An 18,975-nucleotide genomic window follows, 5' to 3' on the forward strand; every position below is an offset into this window, starting at 1 on the left:
ACTAAAACCGCGACTCCAAAACAGCGTTGATAATTGATAAAACACGATCAGGAACTATGGGTTGTTTGTGCTAAGGGTGTCTCATCTTACCCCATAGTACTGTATGTTGATATTTTTGAAAATATTTAGTTAGAGTTTGTAAGAATAGATGAAGTATGGTTATGTTGCTGTTATATAACGTCGTTCATATGAAATCATCTATCAATTTATCGCAGGTGATGTATAACAGCTGCAATAAAGTAATTAACGTGGTCAAACATCGAATCTTTGCAGTGGTTTACAACTTCGCGAGGTGCGGGGATGTCACTAAAATACGACTGTAACTTTATTAGATCACTTGTGCAACCAGGCTTGTTAAACTATGCAAGATAGTCATTTATAAGTTGTGTTGTTACATACTTGCCAGATAAATTTGCTAAGGTTGAAATGCTTGCAAAAATGAATTTTCAGTTCGGTTTAAAAGTTTTATTTTTTATCTTTGCTCTGTCTGTTATATCAGATGCAAATATTCTAAATGAATTGAAACGTGAGTAGCATAAACATAAATATAATCGTATTTTATATAAATAACCCTGCATAAAATAATTGTAGCCTTTATGTGCGGTATATCTTATCTATTCCTAATTATTTATTTATGGAATAATTTTCCAAACCGTGCAGATGAACGATTTCGGAGGAGTTTAGCTGGTGCGCTTGCTGTAAATGGAGAAATAGCACTTACTGAAGATGAAATTACTCATTTTGTCAGTGAACATAACAAGTATAGAAGAATGGACCCGGCTTCAAATATGAGGCTCATGGCATGGGATAATGATGTCGCAGCGGTCGCAAAGGCATACGCCAAGTAAGCAACTGATGTTGTATATAATTGGGCTGTTTGTTATCTAGAGAATTTGTTATAATTTTTTCCTACCAAAGTTGCATATAGTAGGGTAGGGGAAGACGGGACAGCTTCCGCACATAATATCCAAATATCTTGATCGTGTTTTAAACAGTTAAACCGGTCTACAGGGGTTTTAGGGATACGATTTTATAACTATTTAAATGTTTAGCAAAAAAAGGTTCCCCATTTACCCTACACTAATATACTTGCAATCGGTCACGACTTACATATGAAATCACAGCATATGGTGCGCAGTATATAACATCTGGTTTCGTTTCGAAGTTGTCCCGCCATGCGAAGATAAATAGTCAAAATCATTACCTTTAAATTAAAAGTTTAAAGATTTTTTTAAAGGAAACTTATTAAAAATTATAGTTTATCAAGTTAAACTACTGTGTATAACTTATCTAGCAAGTGCTTGTGGGAACATAGCCCAGCAGACACTCGGAAAACAAAAGATTTCAGTGTTCTTGGAGAAAATCTAGCAATGGCGTACGCATTTTCGCCGGTTAGTCGGGACTTTATCAAAGAAACAACATTTAATTGGTGGAACGAGGTATTGACTGTTGGCATAAATAGTGTTGTAGGTAGATGATAATCCAAATGTACTAATGTGAAAAAGTGTTGCAGACACACGATTTTACGTACAGCACACAAATATGCAAACCCGGGAGACAGTGTGGACATTACACACAGGTGGTGTGGGCTGACAGTCACAAAGTTGGATGCGGAGCTGCTTTTTGCCAACATCAGTGAGTTCGACTTAATTACCTTTAAACTTATAGAAATAATTTTGTTATCATTTAAAACAGATTCGCCAGTCACTCAATTTACGTTGTTTGCAACTATGGACCGTCGGGAAAGTAAGTCTACATAAAATCACAATATGTATAGTAGGGTGGGAGGAAATGGGACACCTTTCATTCTATTTTCTCGTCCCAATTGGTAGTAAACAAAAATCATTCAAAGAATTATAAAACTGCATCCTCACGACTCTCATGGACCGTTGCTATTTATTGTTTAAATAAAGCACGATCAGTATATTTGAATATTATGTTTCAAAGGTGTCCCATCTTCTTTCACCCTATGATATTACTAATTAAAGTGATAACTTTCAACAAATCGACCGTTTACATTTAGCGGAATTTAATTTAATTTGAAACCCCCTACCACAACGGCATTAAATTAATTTAATTTCAGTTATTTGGATTGGAACACTGGGAGGGTAGGAAAGCCATATAAAGTTGGTAGTAGATGTTCCAGCTGTACAGACTCAACAGATGTTTGCTCTGATGGTTTATGTGCAAATGTAAACCGGGGAGACGTCATATCACCTCAACCTTTAACTACAACAACACGTGTTGTTACACCCCCTGTGCCAACAACAACACAACCACCAACAACAACACAACCACCACCAACAACACAACCCCCAACAACAACACAACCACCAACAACAACACAACCACCAACAACAACACAACCCCCAACAACAACACAACCCCCAACAACAACACAACCCCCAACAACAACGCAACCCCCAACAACAACACAACCCCCAACAACAACACAACCCCCAACAACAACACAACCATCAACAACAACGCAACCGTGGTCAACAATAACGTTTCCGTGGATGACAATAACACAGCCATGGTATACAACTTCTACACAACCGTGGACAACAACAACAGAACCTCCAACAACAACAACAACAACACCCGGTAAGTTCGCGCAAACTATTTCGGGAATATTTTGAATCATAAGTTATCATTTCAGAAACAACAACCACAAACTATGTACCTTTCTGGACAAATGTTCCGTTTTGGTTTTACATAACAAACAACGGACAACGACTTAGTCCAAGGCAAATCCAAAATCTATTGAACCAAGTATCTTGGTTAAATGGACAGAACTGGCCGATGCTGCCAAACCCTTATTTACCAAATAGTGCTGCTATGCCTAAATGGTTACTTCGTGCAATTCAACAAAACAGACAACAAAATCGACCACGACAAAATGGACCACGTCGATTGCAAGGATAATGCAGTGTATTAACTGTTTTTCGCATCAGGAGAACTTTTAAGTTTGTAAATGTTAACACTTTTGCTTAACCATTATTGTGGGTGATCCTTGTATTAAAGTAAAGATTACGAAAATATCACTTACCCAACTGTGTACTAATGGTACTCAAGATTTAAATATCGGTACCATTATACTCTCTATATGCACTCATACATGGCCTACCATACACGTTATAATCTATATGATACGTGGTCTTTAGGTTTTCGTAATAAAAATGTTCAGTTTAAAACTGCACACCGAGTTAGTTAACGATTGGTTAAATGCGATACTTTCAAATATATCCTAAACAATAAACCGTTAATAGCATTTGATGCAGTCTGATATTTTGAACCAATTAGATGAATCTATATGAGCCTAAACACCTAATTAGCGAGTAATTAAATTTATTATTCTTCTTTCAAGCACTTGCCGATGGACCTGTCAAACTATTACCCATTATTTTTCTATAGCTTACATTGTTAATATTACCAAAAGAATTATTTTCACCCTAATATGACATAATTAATCTGACCTGCTAACAATGCAAAATTAGCGCCAAAATAACGAATATCAAAATTCATGAAATATGAACATTTTAAACCAATGACAAGTTTGACTAGTTTAAAATACACCACATCGTCCCGGAACTGTACAACTCTAATGTTAACATACTCTTTAATATTCATTATTTAATTTAACGTCACGCAGCAAAAGTCAAACAAAAATCTCAACGAAAACGGTTTATAGTGAATATAGTGTGTGTTCATTGGGTGTCGTATATGTATATTTGACAAAAATTAGGTTTTTGTGCCAAAATGCACTGCTCAGTTTGTATATATTATAACTACATACTTATATAGCATAAGGTATGGACTCGAAATATTTGAGTCTCCATCGGTAAACAGCTGTGGGTTTTTACACTTCACTGGCTCACAGCAATTTTGTTTTTCGCTTGTCAGCTCTACTTGCAAATTGTGCACTAAACGTTTGCGTTGCAGTTTTAACTGCTTAGGCGTTTTACCTTACGCTTTACGTTGTGGTTACAGTTTGTATGCTTTAACACTATGTTGGCCATTCTATTACAGTTTGCCTTTAGGGTTTTAGTTATTGTAAATCTTTTCTTTATAATTGGTAGTATGACTTTGATTGACAGATTCTGTTCCTTTCTCTTGTGTATTGCACTGCTAAACCCTGGTAACTTAAATTAGTTTCATAATATATTACCTACATTAACGACTTATATTCAGTGAGCGCACGGTATCTGTCAATTTGCGAGGGAGGGCGAACAACGGTGACCTGTCTCCCAGGTTATGTAATTGACATTCGTGAGGCGTTTTATGGAAGGGATAATCAGCACACGTAAGCAATAGTCTCGCGACTATTATATGAAACGTGTGCCAATGGCGATGACAGATATTAAGTATAAAAATCACTATCAAAGTATTAGAAAAATATGTGCTTAGGTGTTCCAATTTCCCCACAATACTATATAATGGAATAATTTTGAATGTCTCAAACTGAGTTCTGTTATATGAACGGTATCGTAGACAAACCATATCTCTATTTTAGCTTAATGACTCTGTAAACCTAGGTGCCCGTCAGGACCCATACACACAACAACCTGCAGAGCATCGACGTCAGAGACCTTAATTAGAGGGAAATGCCAAGGTCGTAACTCATGTAGTCTGTTAGCAAGCAACAGTGTGTTTGGTGATCCTTGCAGGGGGACGTTCAAGTATATTTATTTGGAATATCAATGCAAAGGTGTGTTGAGTGTAATGATTATCACTTATTTATGCTTTGAAACCCTCGAATGCTTTAAGTTATTAAGTTTGTGGGTAATTCGCACCAGAACTCCGGTGTTGACATAAAGAATATAACAGCGCATCATTTGGGTGGTATAACAGCGCACGGATTCCGTAACTATAATGCATATATACCACCATCCGTATAACTATATGTATTGCATATGTACCACCATCCGTAACTATATATATTGCATATATACCACCATCCGTAACTATATATATTGCATATATACCACCATCCGTAACTATATGTATTGCATATATACCACCATCCGTAAGTAATATGGACGTTTATTGACTTTTGGTTGTTGTCCGTAAGTATCCGCACATCCGCGCGTCAGTAAATTAGTGTTACCCTGTCTTTTTTAACGGTTATTGCTTCAATAATGCGATGGTCACGAATGTGCTTTCGAACGACAGCCGTACAAAAAAATAAATATACTATTGCGTTTTTTGGGGATTTTCATAATACTCAAATTTCATGATGTTGTTTAAAAAATATTTACTAAAAATAATGATACGCAAGTGCACTAAACTAATCAAAATTATTCACAGAAAACGTAAATTCCGGCGTTCAGACAGCCACAATTTGTGAAAACAGTCAATCAACCATATCTTGTGAACAAGGTTCCACAATTAATGTCTTGGATTCCTTTTATGGAATAATCGACAGAACCACGTGGGTTATAAATATCTCTTCCCTGTTATAACGGTTAGCTCGTCTTGATGTTGTCGCTGGTACTCATAGATAAGACACTTAACAACAATCGCTCCGACCTAGTTGTGCATTTTTGGTTGTTGGTTGTCTAAATTGTCAGCCATGCATTAAAAATGTCGTGTTATAACGACTGTCAATAAAAATGCAAGTACAGTGTCAAACATCTTACTTGTACACTAAAGGTAAAAATAATTCGTATTTATTATGAAATAGATTAAAAAAATGTTATGGTTTTTTATGCACTTATACTCAATATATAGTAAAGTGGGAAAAGATGGGACACCTCTTTATCCCATTTTCTCGTTCCATTAGGTAGTAAACAAAAAACAATCAAAGATTTATTAAACCTTATCCTCACGACTCCAATGTAAAATGTTTCATTCAATCATTTTTTTTTATCTCCCACAGACAAACTACAGCTATGTTAAACTTAATTGTAAATAACCATGAGCTTAATTAACCACTTTCGTTTTTCGCTATATATTCTGGCATTTCTTACTAATCTTGATTATTTAACCGATTAAATAAAAAAAGAATAACATTATAACATGCTGACCCAACTGTATCTGGAAATCCATACAATAAGAAAAAACACAGTTCAAAGAACAGCGTTCTTGGTAAATAAAAATATCTTAAGGCTGTGGTTTATACGGGGTAGTTTCCCTTTTCTTTTCCCGTTTCATTTGGTAACAAACAAAGAATATTTACAGAATTATACAACCTTGGCACGTGACTCTAAAGTGGCGTTGTCATTTGTTCAAAACCTATAGTAAGAAAATATGGGATTTCGGTGTTAACAGTATCCCAGCTTACTCCACATTGCGATATATTGGTTTTCCCAAGTATGGCAAACATAACGTTAGTGCGAAAAATACACGTTATTTTCCATAAAGATAATTTCCTAAAATCATGTTGAGCGTGGACGCAACATTGTCACATTAAGAAATACAGTTTATTGCTTTTTCACACAATGTTACAGCCTAATACAAATAGTAAAGACTTGTTTTATTTTATTGCCAAAAAATGTAACGATTTACGTGAAAAGGGCATTACCTTGTAACTCGTTATTAACGACTGCTCCAACTTTTCGTACAACATTAGAAAGCTATATACGATTCATGGCGTTATAACGTAAATGTACAGAGACGCACGCACGCACACACACAAACACATACACACACACACACACACACACACACACACATACACACATACACACACAAACACACACACACACACACACACATACACACACACACACATACAGTACACATACACACACACATACACACACACACACACACATACAGTACACATACAGTACACGAAGAAGGATTTGGGTAAAACAGAAGTTTATATTCCCAACGCAAACATAGGTTTTTTAAAACTAAATTTATAAATCTTTTAAATGAAAATATCAAAACAAAATACACAACTTAAAAGATAAAATTGAAACATTGTTATTTGTCTTCGTGTGCGTGTGCTGAACTAACATGTTCATCATCTAATAACGGACGTAAGAACAGGCCTGTAGTACCAAGTATGCAAACAACGATAAAAATCCATAGAAATATTCGGTCAATAACCATGCCAACATATTTCCAATCGTTTTCAATCTGCAGTTGAATGGAATTTGTTTAATGCATTTTGAATATGCAGTTATGAAGATTACACGTTTTGACAAAAAAATTATTACGAGGCTCGTATTACATAGAATACGATATTTGATGAAATTAAAGATTGAAACTTTCCGTAAATACGCAGTGCCATATATATATAATACAAATGATGATGCAATGATATATCGATCACAGATATAATCAATGCGTCAGCTTACCAAGGTTCAACCAGGTCAGTTCATGTACCGCATTATCATGACTTACATTCTGATATAATAACCTTACCGTTCAATATATATCGTCTAAAACTCATGGGCAAACTTTGTAACTAAATATAGTGGAGTGAGGGTAATACGGCGGGACACACATATTTCCCAAGCTTTCAAAATATATTTTAACATTATACCAACAACAGTTCTCCAATGAGATTTAAAAAAGAGTCCCATCTTACCCCACTTCACTATATAGTAGCATGTTTTTAATTTTTTTTATCGTTTAACTCGGGAGTAGACAAGAAATAATTTATAGAATTATATCACCGTAGCCACGAGGCGACAAAAAGCGTTGTTAGTTGTTAAAAATACAATTTGAAAAAATAAGTTTAGGTGCAAACGGTATATTATCTTATCCCATAGTACTTTACTTTCCGTTTTTTTTAAAATTACTTTACTTGCATTGGTAATTTTATGACCAATGCAAGACCATACAAAAGTTATATTAATTCTATGGGTCGTATCTTTGCGCGCACTTTTGTTTCTATTAGAAGTTTAACTAATTAAACATAAATGGCTCGTTTGTCTGCTAGGTGTAGCGACCACGCTTATTTTCTTCCAGTTAAAAGTTTAACTGTAATCGTGTTTTAACAACTTTTGTTTTGCTGGTATATCCTGTACGTGTTTTTGTTTACAATATTTTTAAACCAATTATACCATGATCGAAGAGACAAATAAATTCATATTATTATTATGTAGTGTCATACGATAATACTCCATATAAATATAGAAAACATCAAAATTCAATGTTTACCTCCGTTGACTCATCGTCCACTTTTAAATGATTGGCAATGTATATTACACTTTCTATTGCTCGTTTCACTTCTTTAGGCAAATTATTGTCCGTGTTAGAAGCTTGCGTTTGTGCTTTTCTGTTTGAATCTTGGCCGAAAAACTGAAATAGGGTAAAAATATTAAAATTGTATTCATGTATGTAAGTTTTTACTTTATCATCGCGTGGCCGTAAAACGACAATCGTCACACGGGTGTTTTATTTCATACACTTCGTGCAGCTTACGAGTTACCATGTATGTTACTTTGTAGGTGAATATTAATTTGAGGATTTTTTTAGGTGTGGCTGAAAATTTGAATAACCTATTAGTGACCACTGGGTCGGAGTATATTTGACGCTAAGTGTTTTGCCTAGAGACACACACGCCCACAATGGTAGCAACGAAGAGCCTTAACCCATTACCTATGGATAAGAGGCAGGCGCGATAAACATCTGTGCAAAGGCGTAGGAAAATTATGGTTTAGTTTATGTTTTTAGAAAAGTATTAAATAACTTACGGCAATCTTGTAATCTCCATTTTCATCAAACACATGGGTGTCTAGTTTTTCAACCGGAGTAAAATTAACAAGATTTTTTGCTAATTTATAAACTGCACGTTTTCGTTTCTTTGGTCGTTTCATGAACATGACCTAAACATATGTTTTATTAATTACATAAATCATTCGGAATATTAGTTCATGTTTAAATGTCATGCCTTGGGTAAACACTCCAGAAACACTCTCCTGATCCACGGTGGCATAGTATGTGTGTTCTCAGAACGATAATGAACGTTTAGAACAAACACAGTGATCACGATCGACAGTGTCACGAAAATCATGGTGAAAAGAAGATATTGTCCGATAAGTGGTATCACGAGTGACGTAGATGGAATTATTTCAGTTATCACGAGTAAAAAGACCTGTTATTAAAATACGTTTACTTTCCAAAATAATCATACCATAATAAAACACTCATTTATGTCAACGATATTTTTGACACTTCCGATTGCAAACTGTTGTTTTAGCTATAAAAAAATTGTAACCTATTTTGCTGTGTGCTTTGTAATAGTTATCTACAAAACTGTTTCACTGGCAAATCTTACCAGTAACATCACCAGCGTTTTATGACCTTGAATATTCTTTTAAATCTATTCGAATATTAATATAAAAGCGCTTGCTTTATCCCCGCGTGACTGGAAAATAACTTAGTGACCACTGGGTTGGAACAATTGTTAGTAAATGTATTGCCTAAAGACACATACGCCCAAAACGTAGCAGTGACGTGCCTTGAACCCATTACCTCTGGGTTAGAGGCATGCGCGCTAACCAACTCACCTACGGCGCTTGGTAATGACAAACTCTACATACCGTCAATGAAAGAAGAACTGATATGCAGAGTGTTATCTTTTCTCCACAATCTGACGGCAGGTAAAATACAAGTACTGTGAGGAAAGATATAAGAAGACATGGGATGATTAAGTTTATCATGTAGAAGAGAGGCAGACGACGAATATGAAACGAGTATGTAACATCTGGGTAAACTTCTGGGCAACAATTATATTTTCTTTCGTGTCTGAAAAAAAAGAAATTTTACATTGTTTACGTTTACGATAAAAGCTGAGTCGAAATAAAAAAAGCACCGATACATTTTAAAGAGAGTTTAAGAATATTATATTTATTCGTTTGAAAACACAGTATAAGTTTTACTAAGTTCCCAGCGACATTAAATGGTGAGGCTATACAGATTTAGTTACAACGAAAGTGTTACGACATGGACAAAACACTTTATAATATAATCTAACATACCGATATCCAAATACTCCAAGGACTTCCCATTCCCCACTTTCCCAATATTCCTTTCTATTCGCCTCTTTGCCCTTCATAACCAAGTTGACTCGTGCCTTATCGTAAGTCCATGATCCAAACTTCATTGTACAGTTCTAATAATAAGTTTATCATTAGGAACATTATAATGATAATTATTATTGTTATATAGTAGGGTGGGAGAAGATAGGACACCTTTTCATTATATTTTCTGGTAACATTTGGTAGTAAATAAATAACATTCAAACAATTATAAAACCGTATCTTCACAACTCCCATAGACCGTTGTTAATTGTTTAAAACTCGATCAGGATATTTGGATGTTATGTGCTAAAGGTGTCCTGTCTTTCCCCACCCCGCTATATTTATTCTCGCGTAGTAAGCCAGACCTGATGAACAACACGGGTGTTCCATACAAAGAATACTTTTTCTTACAAGTTACCACGGATGCAACTTTGTAACAGTTATTGTTTAGTCTCTATTGCTGTAAATTACTACAAGTAAGCACTGGGTTGGAACATTTGCGAATTTCATACATACTGTACGACATTCCGTTCACACTACAGGCATGGAATTTTGAACAAAGTTTTGAAACATTTGGTTCCTGCGAATGTTAATTAGTGCGATTACACGCTGCATTATTTAAACGTACCTGCGTGTCAAAAGGAAAATAAGTGACATCTATGCTACATGAGCTTTTGAATATTGCTGGTGGCATCCATGATATATCGCCGTTGTATTTCAATAAAGCTTTCGTGTTTTGATCTACTTGGAATTTCCCAACAGCTCTGAAGCAAAGTAAATTAACACAAATGTCGAAAGATGTGTTTTTGTTTTTGTTTAGGAAAGTGTGTCAGACAAACCGTTAGATCAATTGCTGTTTTGTTTGATTGATTTTTAAGCACAGAAACATCCTTGTAAAGTGCTTCTTTGTTTAAATTGACTTATCTTTTTAGACAACAATTCAAAACCGAAGAGATGGAAATACATTAAAAACTTTCATACATTAAAGTTTAATACAAGCTCCGGGTGTAAAAAAGCACTCACGTGTTATAAAGCACTATATCTGGCTTCCATATATTTTCGCTTGGTATTCTCAGATATTCAACACCCCCGTAATCGTTGGGTTTCCATCTTAGTTTGTTATCATTCCATTCTTGTTTTAACCATAGATTGGTCATCATAATTTGATTTATTTCATCCTGTAGAAAAATGTTTCATTTCTATTGAGTCAGTAGACTGTTATTTATTGTTAAAGCGAAAGTTTATTAAAACCAAGCGAAAAATTTAGGGAACAAAAAGGAGCCACAAAGTTAAAAAAATGCATTGAACGCATAAACAATTCGAACCTATAATATAACTCTATAAGTTCCATTATCGCAGGTGAGAATATCAGAAGCAAAACATAAATATGGAAATTAAAGGTAAAGCGAGTGGGTCGTTATCATACTCTAAATTACACGAGTCAGAGTCCGTATGCTCAAGTTCAAAGGGAAATCATTAAGCAACAAATTCAATTGCATAAAGCATTACATGTGCCTAACGACCCAGCAGGCAATATAAATTTGACAAAACCTATTTTTGCTCTTACAAACATTCGACCACGGTGCAGCCTAAGTATAGCATATTGTTCACCTACCACTTTAACCAGTTGCGAAACGAATAATTCAAACTTAATTAAAACGCTTTGGTTGCTTTGTGCAACAGGTCGAATCCAAATATTATAATCATCGAAAAGTATCTTGTATAAATCTTCCTCGTGCCGGGAAGCTGTGCAAACTGAAATATATTCGATGAATATTTGAACCTATTTACTTTAATTCCACTTACATAAGAGTCTAAGCAACGTAAGGCTTATAATTGGAATAAAACTGATTGAGCACACCATCGTTTTTCAGACCATTTACGTTGAAATGACGAACTCTGTAAATCAATGCCTCATATGTTAGCAATTTAATGCAAAACGCATAAATCGATACAGTCTGCCAATGAGCAGTAAAAGAAATTCAAAATGTGAAACCATTTTCTTAAGTAACGGTAGGGTTGCCTGTTCCATATCTAAGCTTTGCATACGGGCAATTTTCGCTTTTATCTATCTCCTGCATAATCTACGTACAACGCTACACAAAGTCGATCTAGACTGTGAATAATTTCAACACGAGCACTTATAGACTCAATGGTGAGTGATTCTGTTTACTGAGATTGGATCGATAATACTTTCCGTGACACTGGAATGAATTTCCCTCGGCTTCAAAAGCAACCACTAATTAACTACGTCACACTTTATCCTACTCTGTGTATTCCTTTAAAACTTCAGCATGATCGAAGACGAGGATAACGGCACACGATGATGCAATGGTACAAAAATGTGCGATTACGAAAAAACACAGAAAGCTCTCGTTCAACGTGTTGTGTTTAATAGTCCAAGTCATCGTACATTTCTTCAATCTGTACGTAGCTTGGGTCTCTTAACGCCGCCCGTCGTCGCTCTATTCTGTCAGCATCGGCCTCACCGTTCAATATAGACGATAAATCATATTCGCCATCGGTTTCGTACTCATTGTAATGACTTGGTACATTCTCGTAGGTGTTCATTTCGCTTAATATGTCTGAAACAATTAGGATTATTTTAATTTGTGCACAATTTTCCAACAACAATATGGTTTTTATTTATTTTGAAACAATTCCCTCTGAGTTTAAAACATCAGAAATTCATACTTTAACTTTTGGTGTTATTATGTCTCATTAATATTTGTCGTTTGTTGTTAAACTGGATTTTTAAATATATTGTTTTTGTTATTCTGATCAATAAAACAAATGAATGTTATTTTATTCAAAAACAAAAATATTTGTTTAATGTAAAAATGTACTATACTGGGAAGGTGGGGGAAGAAGGAACGCATTTATTTATCTGTTTTCTCGTTCCATTTGGGTAGTGGACAAAGAACATTTAAAGAATTAAAAAAACGTATTCTCACGTCTTCCACAGACTGTTGGGAATGGTTTAAAACACGATCAGGATAGTTATATATTATATACTAAAAGTGTCCCGTCTTCCCCCACCCTAATGTATCTTAATGGTTCTGTACAATAATTTTAGTTATACAAAACAAGCTGGTATGATGTTGCTCGGTATTTTCCGAAAGAAGGAAAAAAAACACTGACCTTTAAAAAACGATCTTTCATAATCTTCATAATGCGGCGAGTCTTCTTGTGCCGGTTTCAACTGAATTCCTGCAGGTATGCTCATCCTAGCCAGGACAGAGTCCGGATAAAAGGCATCGACAGATTGACTCCCATCTCCGTTCGCCTCTACTTCATCAGGGGCTAGGTTCAGGTCCCTGGGCGGTAACATGGTGATATTGTCCCGTGGAGGAGGAACGGTAACCACGTATTGTGAGAATGCAAGTTGAAGAAGAGATTCATTGATCAAACGGATTCTTTCATTATTTTCAACAACAGCTTCATTCGTTTCGCTCACAATCTAGTTTTCATTTTTTTATTAATTTTGTTGCTTAGTATACTAGGTTGGGGAAGTCGGAACATGTATTAATTCTATTTTCCCGTCCAATTTAGTATAGTAAACAAAGAACATTCAAAGAATTATATAGCCGTATCCTCACGACTCTGATAAACCGTTGAAAACTGTTTAAAACACGACCACGATGTTTGGATATTATGTGCTAAAGGTGCCCCGTCTCCCCCCACCCTACTATATATTGTAGCTTCGATGTAATTGTCTATCGGCACGTAGGGGTAGGGTGAAATGGGACATGTCTTCAGTTTTTTCCCATCCCATTTATTAGTATATACCCTTTAAACCTTTGACTATTGGTCTCAATCAAAAAATATTTTAGGTTTAACGTTTTTGTTTCAATTAAATTTACCCCTACTCATTAGGCTCTGATGTACTATATATATAATTGTATTTAAACCAATAGACTTTCTTACCATTCTTAGAACATCGATGGTAGAAGATACAAAACTGAAATAGTTACTCGTATTTGCAGTCAATATACGAAGTTCGTGGCCATGTTTCTCCAAGCGACGACCAGAGGTGTCAAATGCCAGCTACAGTAAATCGATTATTGCAATCATCACTTATTTGCGTTAACTAATTACAAGAAATAACAACTAATACAAAGTCAAAAAAGTTCTGTTTGATAAACTGACGACTTCAGTAGGTTTTAGAAATTTAGAGCCTTTTCGAAAATTAACAAAAATGATTACCTATTTATCCTCGCAGGCCAGTAACATGGCGAAAATGAGTAACTCAAACTTATAACACGTGTGCTTTTTTTAGTATCATTTCTGGTGGTCTTACACTTTAAAAATGTGTAGGCCTAAACATCTCTAGCTTTTAAATGGAGCACTCGTATTAAAGTGTCTACTAACCTATTAACATTTCAATTTAAATACGAATATTAAGAATATTTATCTATATAGGCTTTATGATGTGTCCCCACCTGGAAGTCAGTTAACAAATCATCCATCGTCATAATTTCTTCCGATAACGTGTCGTTGACATCACGTACTGTATCTTCCAATGCAGATACACTGGATATGATGCTTGCTAGTAACTGGCTATTCTATTAATAAAAACAAAGGTTTAAATATTGTTATCATTACATAAATAAATAACATGGAACAGAATTTCAAGAAATGTTTAAACTGTTGGTGTTATTTTTAAACGACTTCAGATGTTTTCTAAAAGTTTGATAGTTAACCATAATTTATAATATAGGTGTTCGTTTTTTGTGCCCAATAAAAAGGCGATTTTTTTTATTGACGCCAACGAATTCAAAAACACAATGAATATATTCATGCCCATTAGGGTTTGAGAAATTCTGGTATGACTTCTTTCTTTGAATAAAATTGTTTTTCATTCGTTAAGTTACAATAAATTGTGTTTCGTATTTTGTAAACACCTTCTATAAACTAAAGATATTTCACGGGTGAAAAACTTGCAAAATTTAAAATTCCCAAGAAAACCTTGCAGTTCTATTTTCTCGTCCCATTTGGTAGTAATCGAAGAACAATTACAGAATTATAAAACCGCGTCTTTACGAATCCCATTGACCGTTGTTATTTGTTTAAAACACAATCAGGATATTTGGATATTATGTGTTAAAAGTGTCTCATCTTACCCCACGGTACTATATATTTTAGATATGCCAGTTATTATGAGCCAACATAACATACAACCCATTTTTAACAAGCATAACAAACCATATTTTCTAAAATAAACCAAGAACGTATACCATTGAAAACCGGCGCCGTGGCCCAGTGGTTTAGGCGCTTGCATCGAAACCAAAGTGTCCCCGGTTCGGTGCTCGGCAGCGGTACTAACACTGATCGGCGTATGTGTCCTTGGGCAAGACACTTAACGGACATTGCTCCAACCCAGCGGTCACTAATGGGTTGTCTAAATTGTAAGCCATATCAAATAAAATCATACACAAAGTTGAAAAGTATGGTAACTCGTAAGCACACGAGGATAAAAAATGGTGCCAACAATACGCGTCTGACTGCGATGCGGTGTCGCGGCACCGCACGCAAAAAGGACTTAAATGGGCTTTTCCGGGTGTTGGGGTAATGGGCCAAATCTGGTCTAAATCCCAGGTCCTTGACAAGGACCTCACCCATAAAAAAAAAAAAAAAAAAAAAAATACCATTGAAAACGAGATTGATTGATTGAGAGTTTGAAGTGTATAAGTTTGTCGTTCCAGGTTGCTTGACAGGCGGTCGGTGGTGTTTTGTAGGGCATGCTGCAACGTGGATAACTTCTGTGTTTCCACCAACGTTTCACTTACATTTGCGACTTAAAAATAAAACAAAAATATAAATTAACTGGAATCATTTGTTAAACAGAACATACCTAAAAAATGAGTTTACTTTTGCAAATTAAATACAGAAACTTTGCTTTGAATAAATGCTTGAGTGTTACAGCGGTCATGAAGTGGTAATGTTTAGTTTTACCAAAAAATCCTTTCATTTTGAGTTTTTTAACCAAAGGTTTTGCAACCTATGAAATAATGTTACCTAATATTTGAACATATCGTTGTAAATCATCAATTTCCTCCTGATTCTGTCCACTCAACACACGACCACCACGAACTTTTCCTTCCAAATAACTTACCTGATCTTCAACGCTATCTGTTCTCGTTGACAATTCGTTCAGCCTGTGTAAAAATGTACCAATATTTTCTGTTGACATTACTAACTAATCGAATATGTATTACAACTTTTATTCGAATATATACTTTTTTAATCTAATATATACTCCAACAAAAGATTAGTCATATTGTTTAGTGTCAATTCCTTAATGTATGCTGTTTAATCGTTAATTCGATTCTTTTACAGGCCTCGTAACTTAACTAAAACTAAAGAGAGAAAAAAAACTATGTTTAATTAGACCACACCTCCAAACTGCATTTTGCGTATAGTTCTGTGGGGTAAGATGGGACACCTTTAGCACATAATATTCAAATATCCTGATCGTGTTTTAAACAATTAACAACGGTCTATGGCTGTCGTAAAAATATAGTTTTATATTTCTTTTAATTTTCTTTGTTAACTACCTAATGAGACGAGAAAATAGAATAAAAAGGTGTCCCATCTCCCCCCATCCTACTATATATTAGCATAGGGTTACCACCTGGACGCTGCGTTCCACGAGTTCGTTTGAAACAGTTGTAATAATTCCGTATTTTCGGCATTGTTGCGCAAAATTCTTCTTATAGTTTGGGAATGCTGAGATGAGGATGACGTCAAGCTATCCAAGGTTGTCTTCCATTTATCCAAGGTGAGGTTGAATAATGTGAAGGCGTCACCATGTGTTTCAAGCTGTGATTAATTTATAATAATAATAACTTTACTGTCTATTCGATAACATTTGTCCATTCGATTATATTTTAAATGAAAAGACAGGATATAGCGACAAGCAAAAGTTGTTAAATGAAGCTTTAATTTAAAAACATATTTACATTTAGTTGGAGGAAAATAAGCGTGGTCGTTACACCTTATCAATAGTTATTACTGTGCATTTTTACAACAAAACGAAAACACATGCTTTTAGCGTATTGGTTGTTGTCAAATTTTCCTACCTTGACAAGAATCGCATCGTTTTTCCTTTTTTCTTCTTGCAGTTGAGCAATTGATGATTCGACTATTAAAGATTGAGTGTCGAGTCTGTGTTCGAAACTCTCTATTTGATCTTGGGTATTCAATTTGAACGTTTGTAAAGTGCTGCCAAGTTCTCTTATGCTGTTACTACTCTCAGTTACAGCAGTAGACGTTGCTTCAGAAGTTTGTTGGAGGGTAGAAATACGACCCAAAATTCGATTGTGTGTGTTGTCGTTTTGAATCTTTTGAGAATAGCTTTTGGATTTCTATAAAATAATTATTAAATATAGTTGGACGGAGAAGGTAGGAAACTTTATTATTATATTTGCGAGTCCCGACTACCACGACTACAACAGACCGTTGTTATTAATTGTTTATACGATTTGTATATTTGGTTATCATGTGCTAAAGGTGTCCCATCTCACCCCGCAGTAATACATTATTGTGAAGTGGGTTAATACATGATATGATTAGCAATAGTTACCAATTGGGACAAGGACGTTTCAATGTTTTCAAGATCATTCTGAAAGTCCATCAGGTTTTGATAGTTGCGATCGCAAGTGTAAATAGTTTCACCAAGAGAAAGAGTAAGTGCAGACACATTGTGTTCGAGGATGGGTAAAACTTCCAATGAACGGATGACAAGATCAAATCTTGTGTCCACCAAGTCAGCCTTAAGAAAAACGTTTATAATCATTACTAACGTTTGGAAAGTACAACACTTTAATAAAAACTTTAAATAATGACCCAACCATTAACGAATTATATTTAAAGTTTCAAGGCTCTTCGCTGCTATTATTGTGGGCGTATGTTTCCTTGGGCAAGACACTTAACAAAAATTGCTCCAACCCAGTGGTCACTAATGGGTTGTCCAAATTATCAGCCATACATAAAAAATGAAAAAAATCCAAAACAAATAATCACCCACGAAGTAACATACATGCTAACTCGTAAGCTGACACGAGGTGTTAAACGCGTGTGATTACGACTGTAGTTTTCCGGTCACGCGAGGAAAAAGTAAGTTACATTCATTCATATAGTTAATAAATAAAATATTTTTACCAACATTTTCATCCAGTTGCTGCAGCCATTCTTCTGCGGATTTAATCCAAGTTTCAAATCTGGTAATTGAGTTGTTGTTTCTTTCTATTTGGTCCCAATATTGTTGGTGATGATCGTGAATTCGATTGACGGTGCCGGTGATAGTGTGCTTGAAGCGATCAAATTCCTAATTAAAATATTTTGCTGGTTGTTATATATATAGTAGGGTGGGGGAAGATGGGACACCTTTAGCACATAATATCTAAATGTCCTGATCGAGTTTTAAACAATTAACAATGGCCTATAAGAGTCGTGAGGATATAGTTTTATAAATCTTTGAATGTTTCTTGTTTACTATTAAATGGGATAAGAAAATAGAGTCAAAAGGTGTCCCATCTTCCCCCACCCCACTGTATATATCTTACTGTAAGGTAAGATGGGATACCGATGGCACCTAAAACCCATATTTCCAAATCGAGTGATAGTAAACATGTAACATTTAAACAATTATGCAATCGTATCTTCACGACTCCCATACACCGTTGTCAATTGTTTAAAACACAATCAGGATATGGAAATGATGTGCTAAACGTGTCCCATCTTACCCTACACTTCTATAATAGTTTTACAATCAACACCTACATTCTCGTGGGTGGTTTGCTGTTCAACTAAATCTGATATAACAGTTCTGTATGAGGAGGTTCTGTGTTCAACGGACTCCAAGTTTCTCACGTGGCCAACCAGTGACGTATTCAGTCGGGCTGTGACGTCATTAAGGTAGAAGACAGAGCTGTCAAGTCTTTCAATGTTTCGATCATGACTGTTTTTAAAGAAATCTTTTTAAAATAAA

General features: G+C 35.2%; 4 protein-coding genes across 7 annotated transcripts in view; 2 read left to right on the forward strand and 2 right to left on the reverse strand.

Moving 5' to 3' along the window:
* Positions 1–331: 331 nt before the first annotated feature.
* LOC149734583 (uncharacterized) lies at positions 332–3,275 on the forward strand. The gene is made up of 7 exons (XM_089879641.1): positions 332–526; positions 661–844; positions 1,295–1,439; positions 1,514–1,635; positions 1,696–1,746; positions 2,084–2,607; positions 2,663–3,275. Exons 1-7 carry the CDS (start codon positions 427–429, stop codon positions 2,926–2,928), a joined length of 1,392 nt encoding a protein of 463 aa, XP_089735767.1. The 5' UTR covers positions 332–426; the 3' UTR covers positions 2,929–3,275.
* A 706-nt stretch (positions 3,276–3,981) lies between these two features.
* On the forward strand, positions 3,982–6,033 carry LOC149734584 (rhamnose-binding lectin-like). Its single transcript, XM_089879652.1, has 4 exons — positions 3,982–4,141; positions 4,195–4,306; positions 4,539–4,711; positions 5,311–6,033. The coding sequence occupies exons 1-4, from the start codon at positions 4,012–4,014 to the stop codon at positions 5,463–5,465; spliced, it is 570 nt and encodes a 189-aa protein (XP_089735778.1). The 5' UTR covers positions 3,982–4,011; the 3' UTR covers positions 5,466–6,033.
* A 433-nt stretch (positions 6,034–6,466) lies between these two features.
* Positions 6,467–12,105, reverse strand: LOC149734585 (neuronal acetylcholine receptor subunit alpha-3-like). 3 transcript variants are annotated; one of them, XM_089879637.1, is made up of 10 exons: positions 11,790–12,105; positions 11,599–11,738; positions 11,007–11,161; positions 10,612–10,747; positions 9,942–10,075; positions 9,504–9,708; positions 8,852–9,055; positions 8,655–8,786; positions 8,119–8,259; positions 6,467–7,089 (listed from the first exon to the last, which is right to left on the reverse strand). In XM_089879637.1, the coding sequence occupies exons 1-10, from the start codon at positions 11,845–11,847 to the stop codon at positions 6,934–6,936; spliced, it is 1,461 nt and encodes a 486-aa protein (XP_089735763.1). In that variant the 5' UTR covers positions 11,848–12,105; the 3' UTR covers positions 6,467–6,933. The 3 variants fall into 3 exon arrangements, with proteins under 3 accessions (XP_089735763.1, XP_089735765.1, XP_089735764.1); XM_089879639.1 differs by lacking the exon at positions 11,599–11,738; XM_089879638.1 differs by lacking the exon at positions 8,852–9,055.
* A 133-nt stretch (positions 12,106–12,238) lies between these two features.
* LOC149734586 (uncharacterized) overlaps positions 12,239–18,975 on the reverse strand; it is a 37,562-nt gene continuing 30,825 nt past the window's right edge. For both annotated transcript variants that reach the window (XM_089879630.1, XM_089879629.1), the window contains exons 21-31: positions 18,768–18,945; positions 18,151–18,312; positions 17,569–17,757; positions 17,066–17,350; positions 16,618–16,805; positions 16,002–16,141; positions 15,632–15,780; positions 14,426–14,548; positions 13,911–14,030; positions 13,125–13,443; positions 12,239–12,568 (exon numbers count right to left, since the gene is read on the reverse strand). In XM_089879630.1, the coding sequence (XP_089735756.1) occupies positions 12,375–12,568; positions 13,125–13,443; positions 13,911–14,030; positions 14,426–14,548; positions 15,632–15,780; positions 16,002–16,141; positions 16,618–16,805; positions 17,066–17,350; positions 17,569–17,757; positions 18,151–18,312; positions 18,768–18,945 (2,047 nt within the window). In that variant the 3' untranslated portion in view covers positions 12,239–12,374. The remainder of the gene's footprint in view (positions 12,569–13,124; positions 13,444–13,910; positions 14,031–14,425; positions 14,549–15,631; positions 15,781–16,001; positions 16,142–16,617; positions 16,806–17,065; positions 17,351–17,568; positions 17,758–18,150; positions 18,313–18,767; positions 18,946–18,975) is intronic.

The sequence above is a fragment of the Ciona robusta genome, chromosome 6, assembly GCF_009617815.1.
Source record: "Ciona robusta chromosome 6, ASM961781v2".
Classification (NCBI taxonomy): Eukaryota; Metazoa; Chordata; class Ascidiacea; order Phlebobranchia; family Cionidae; genus Ciona; species Ciona robusta.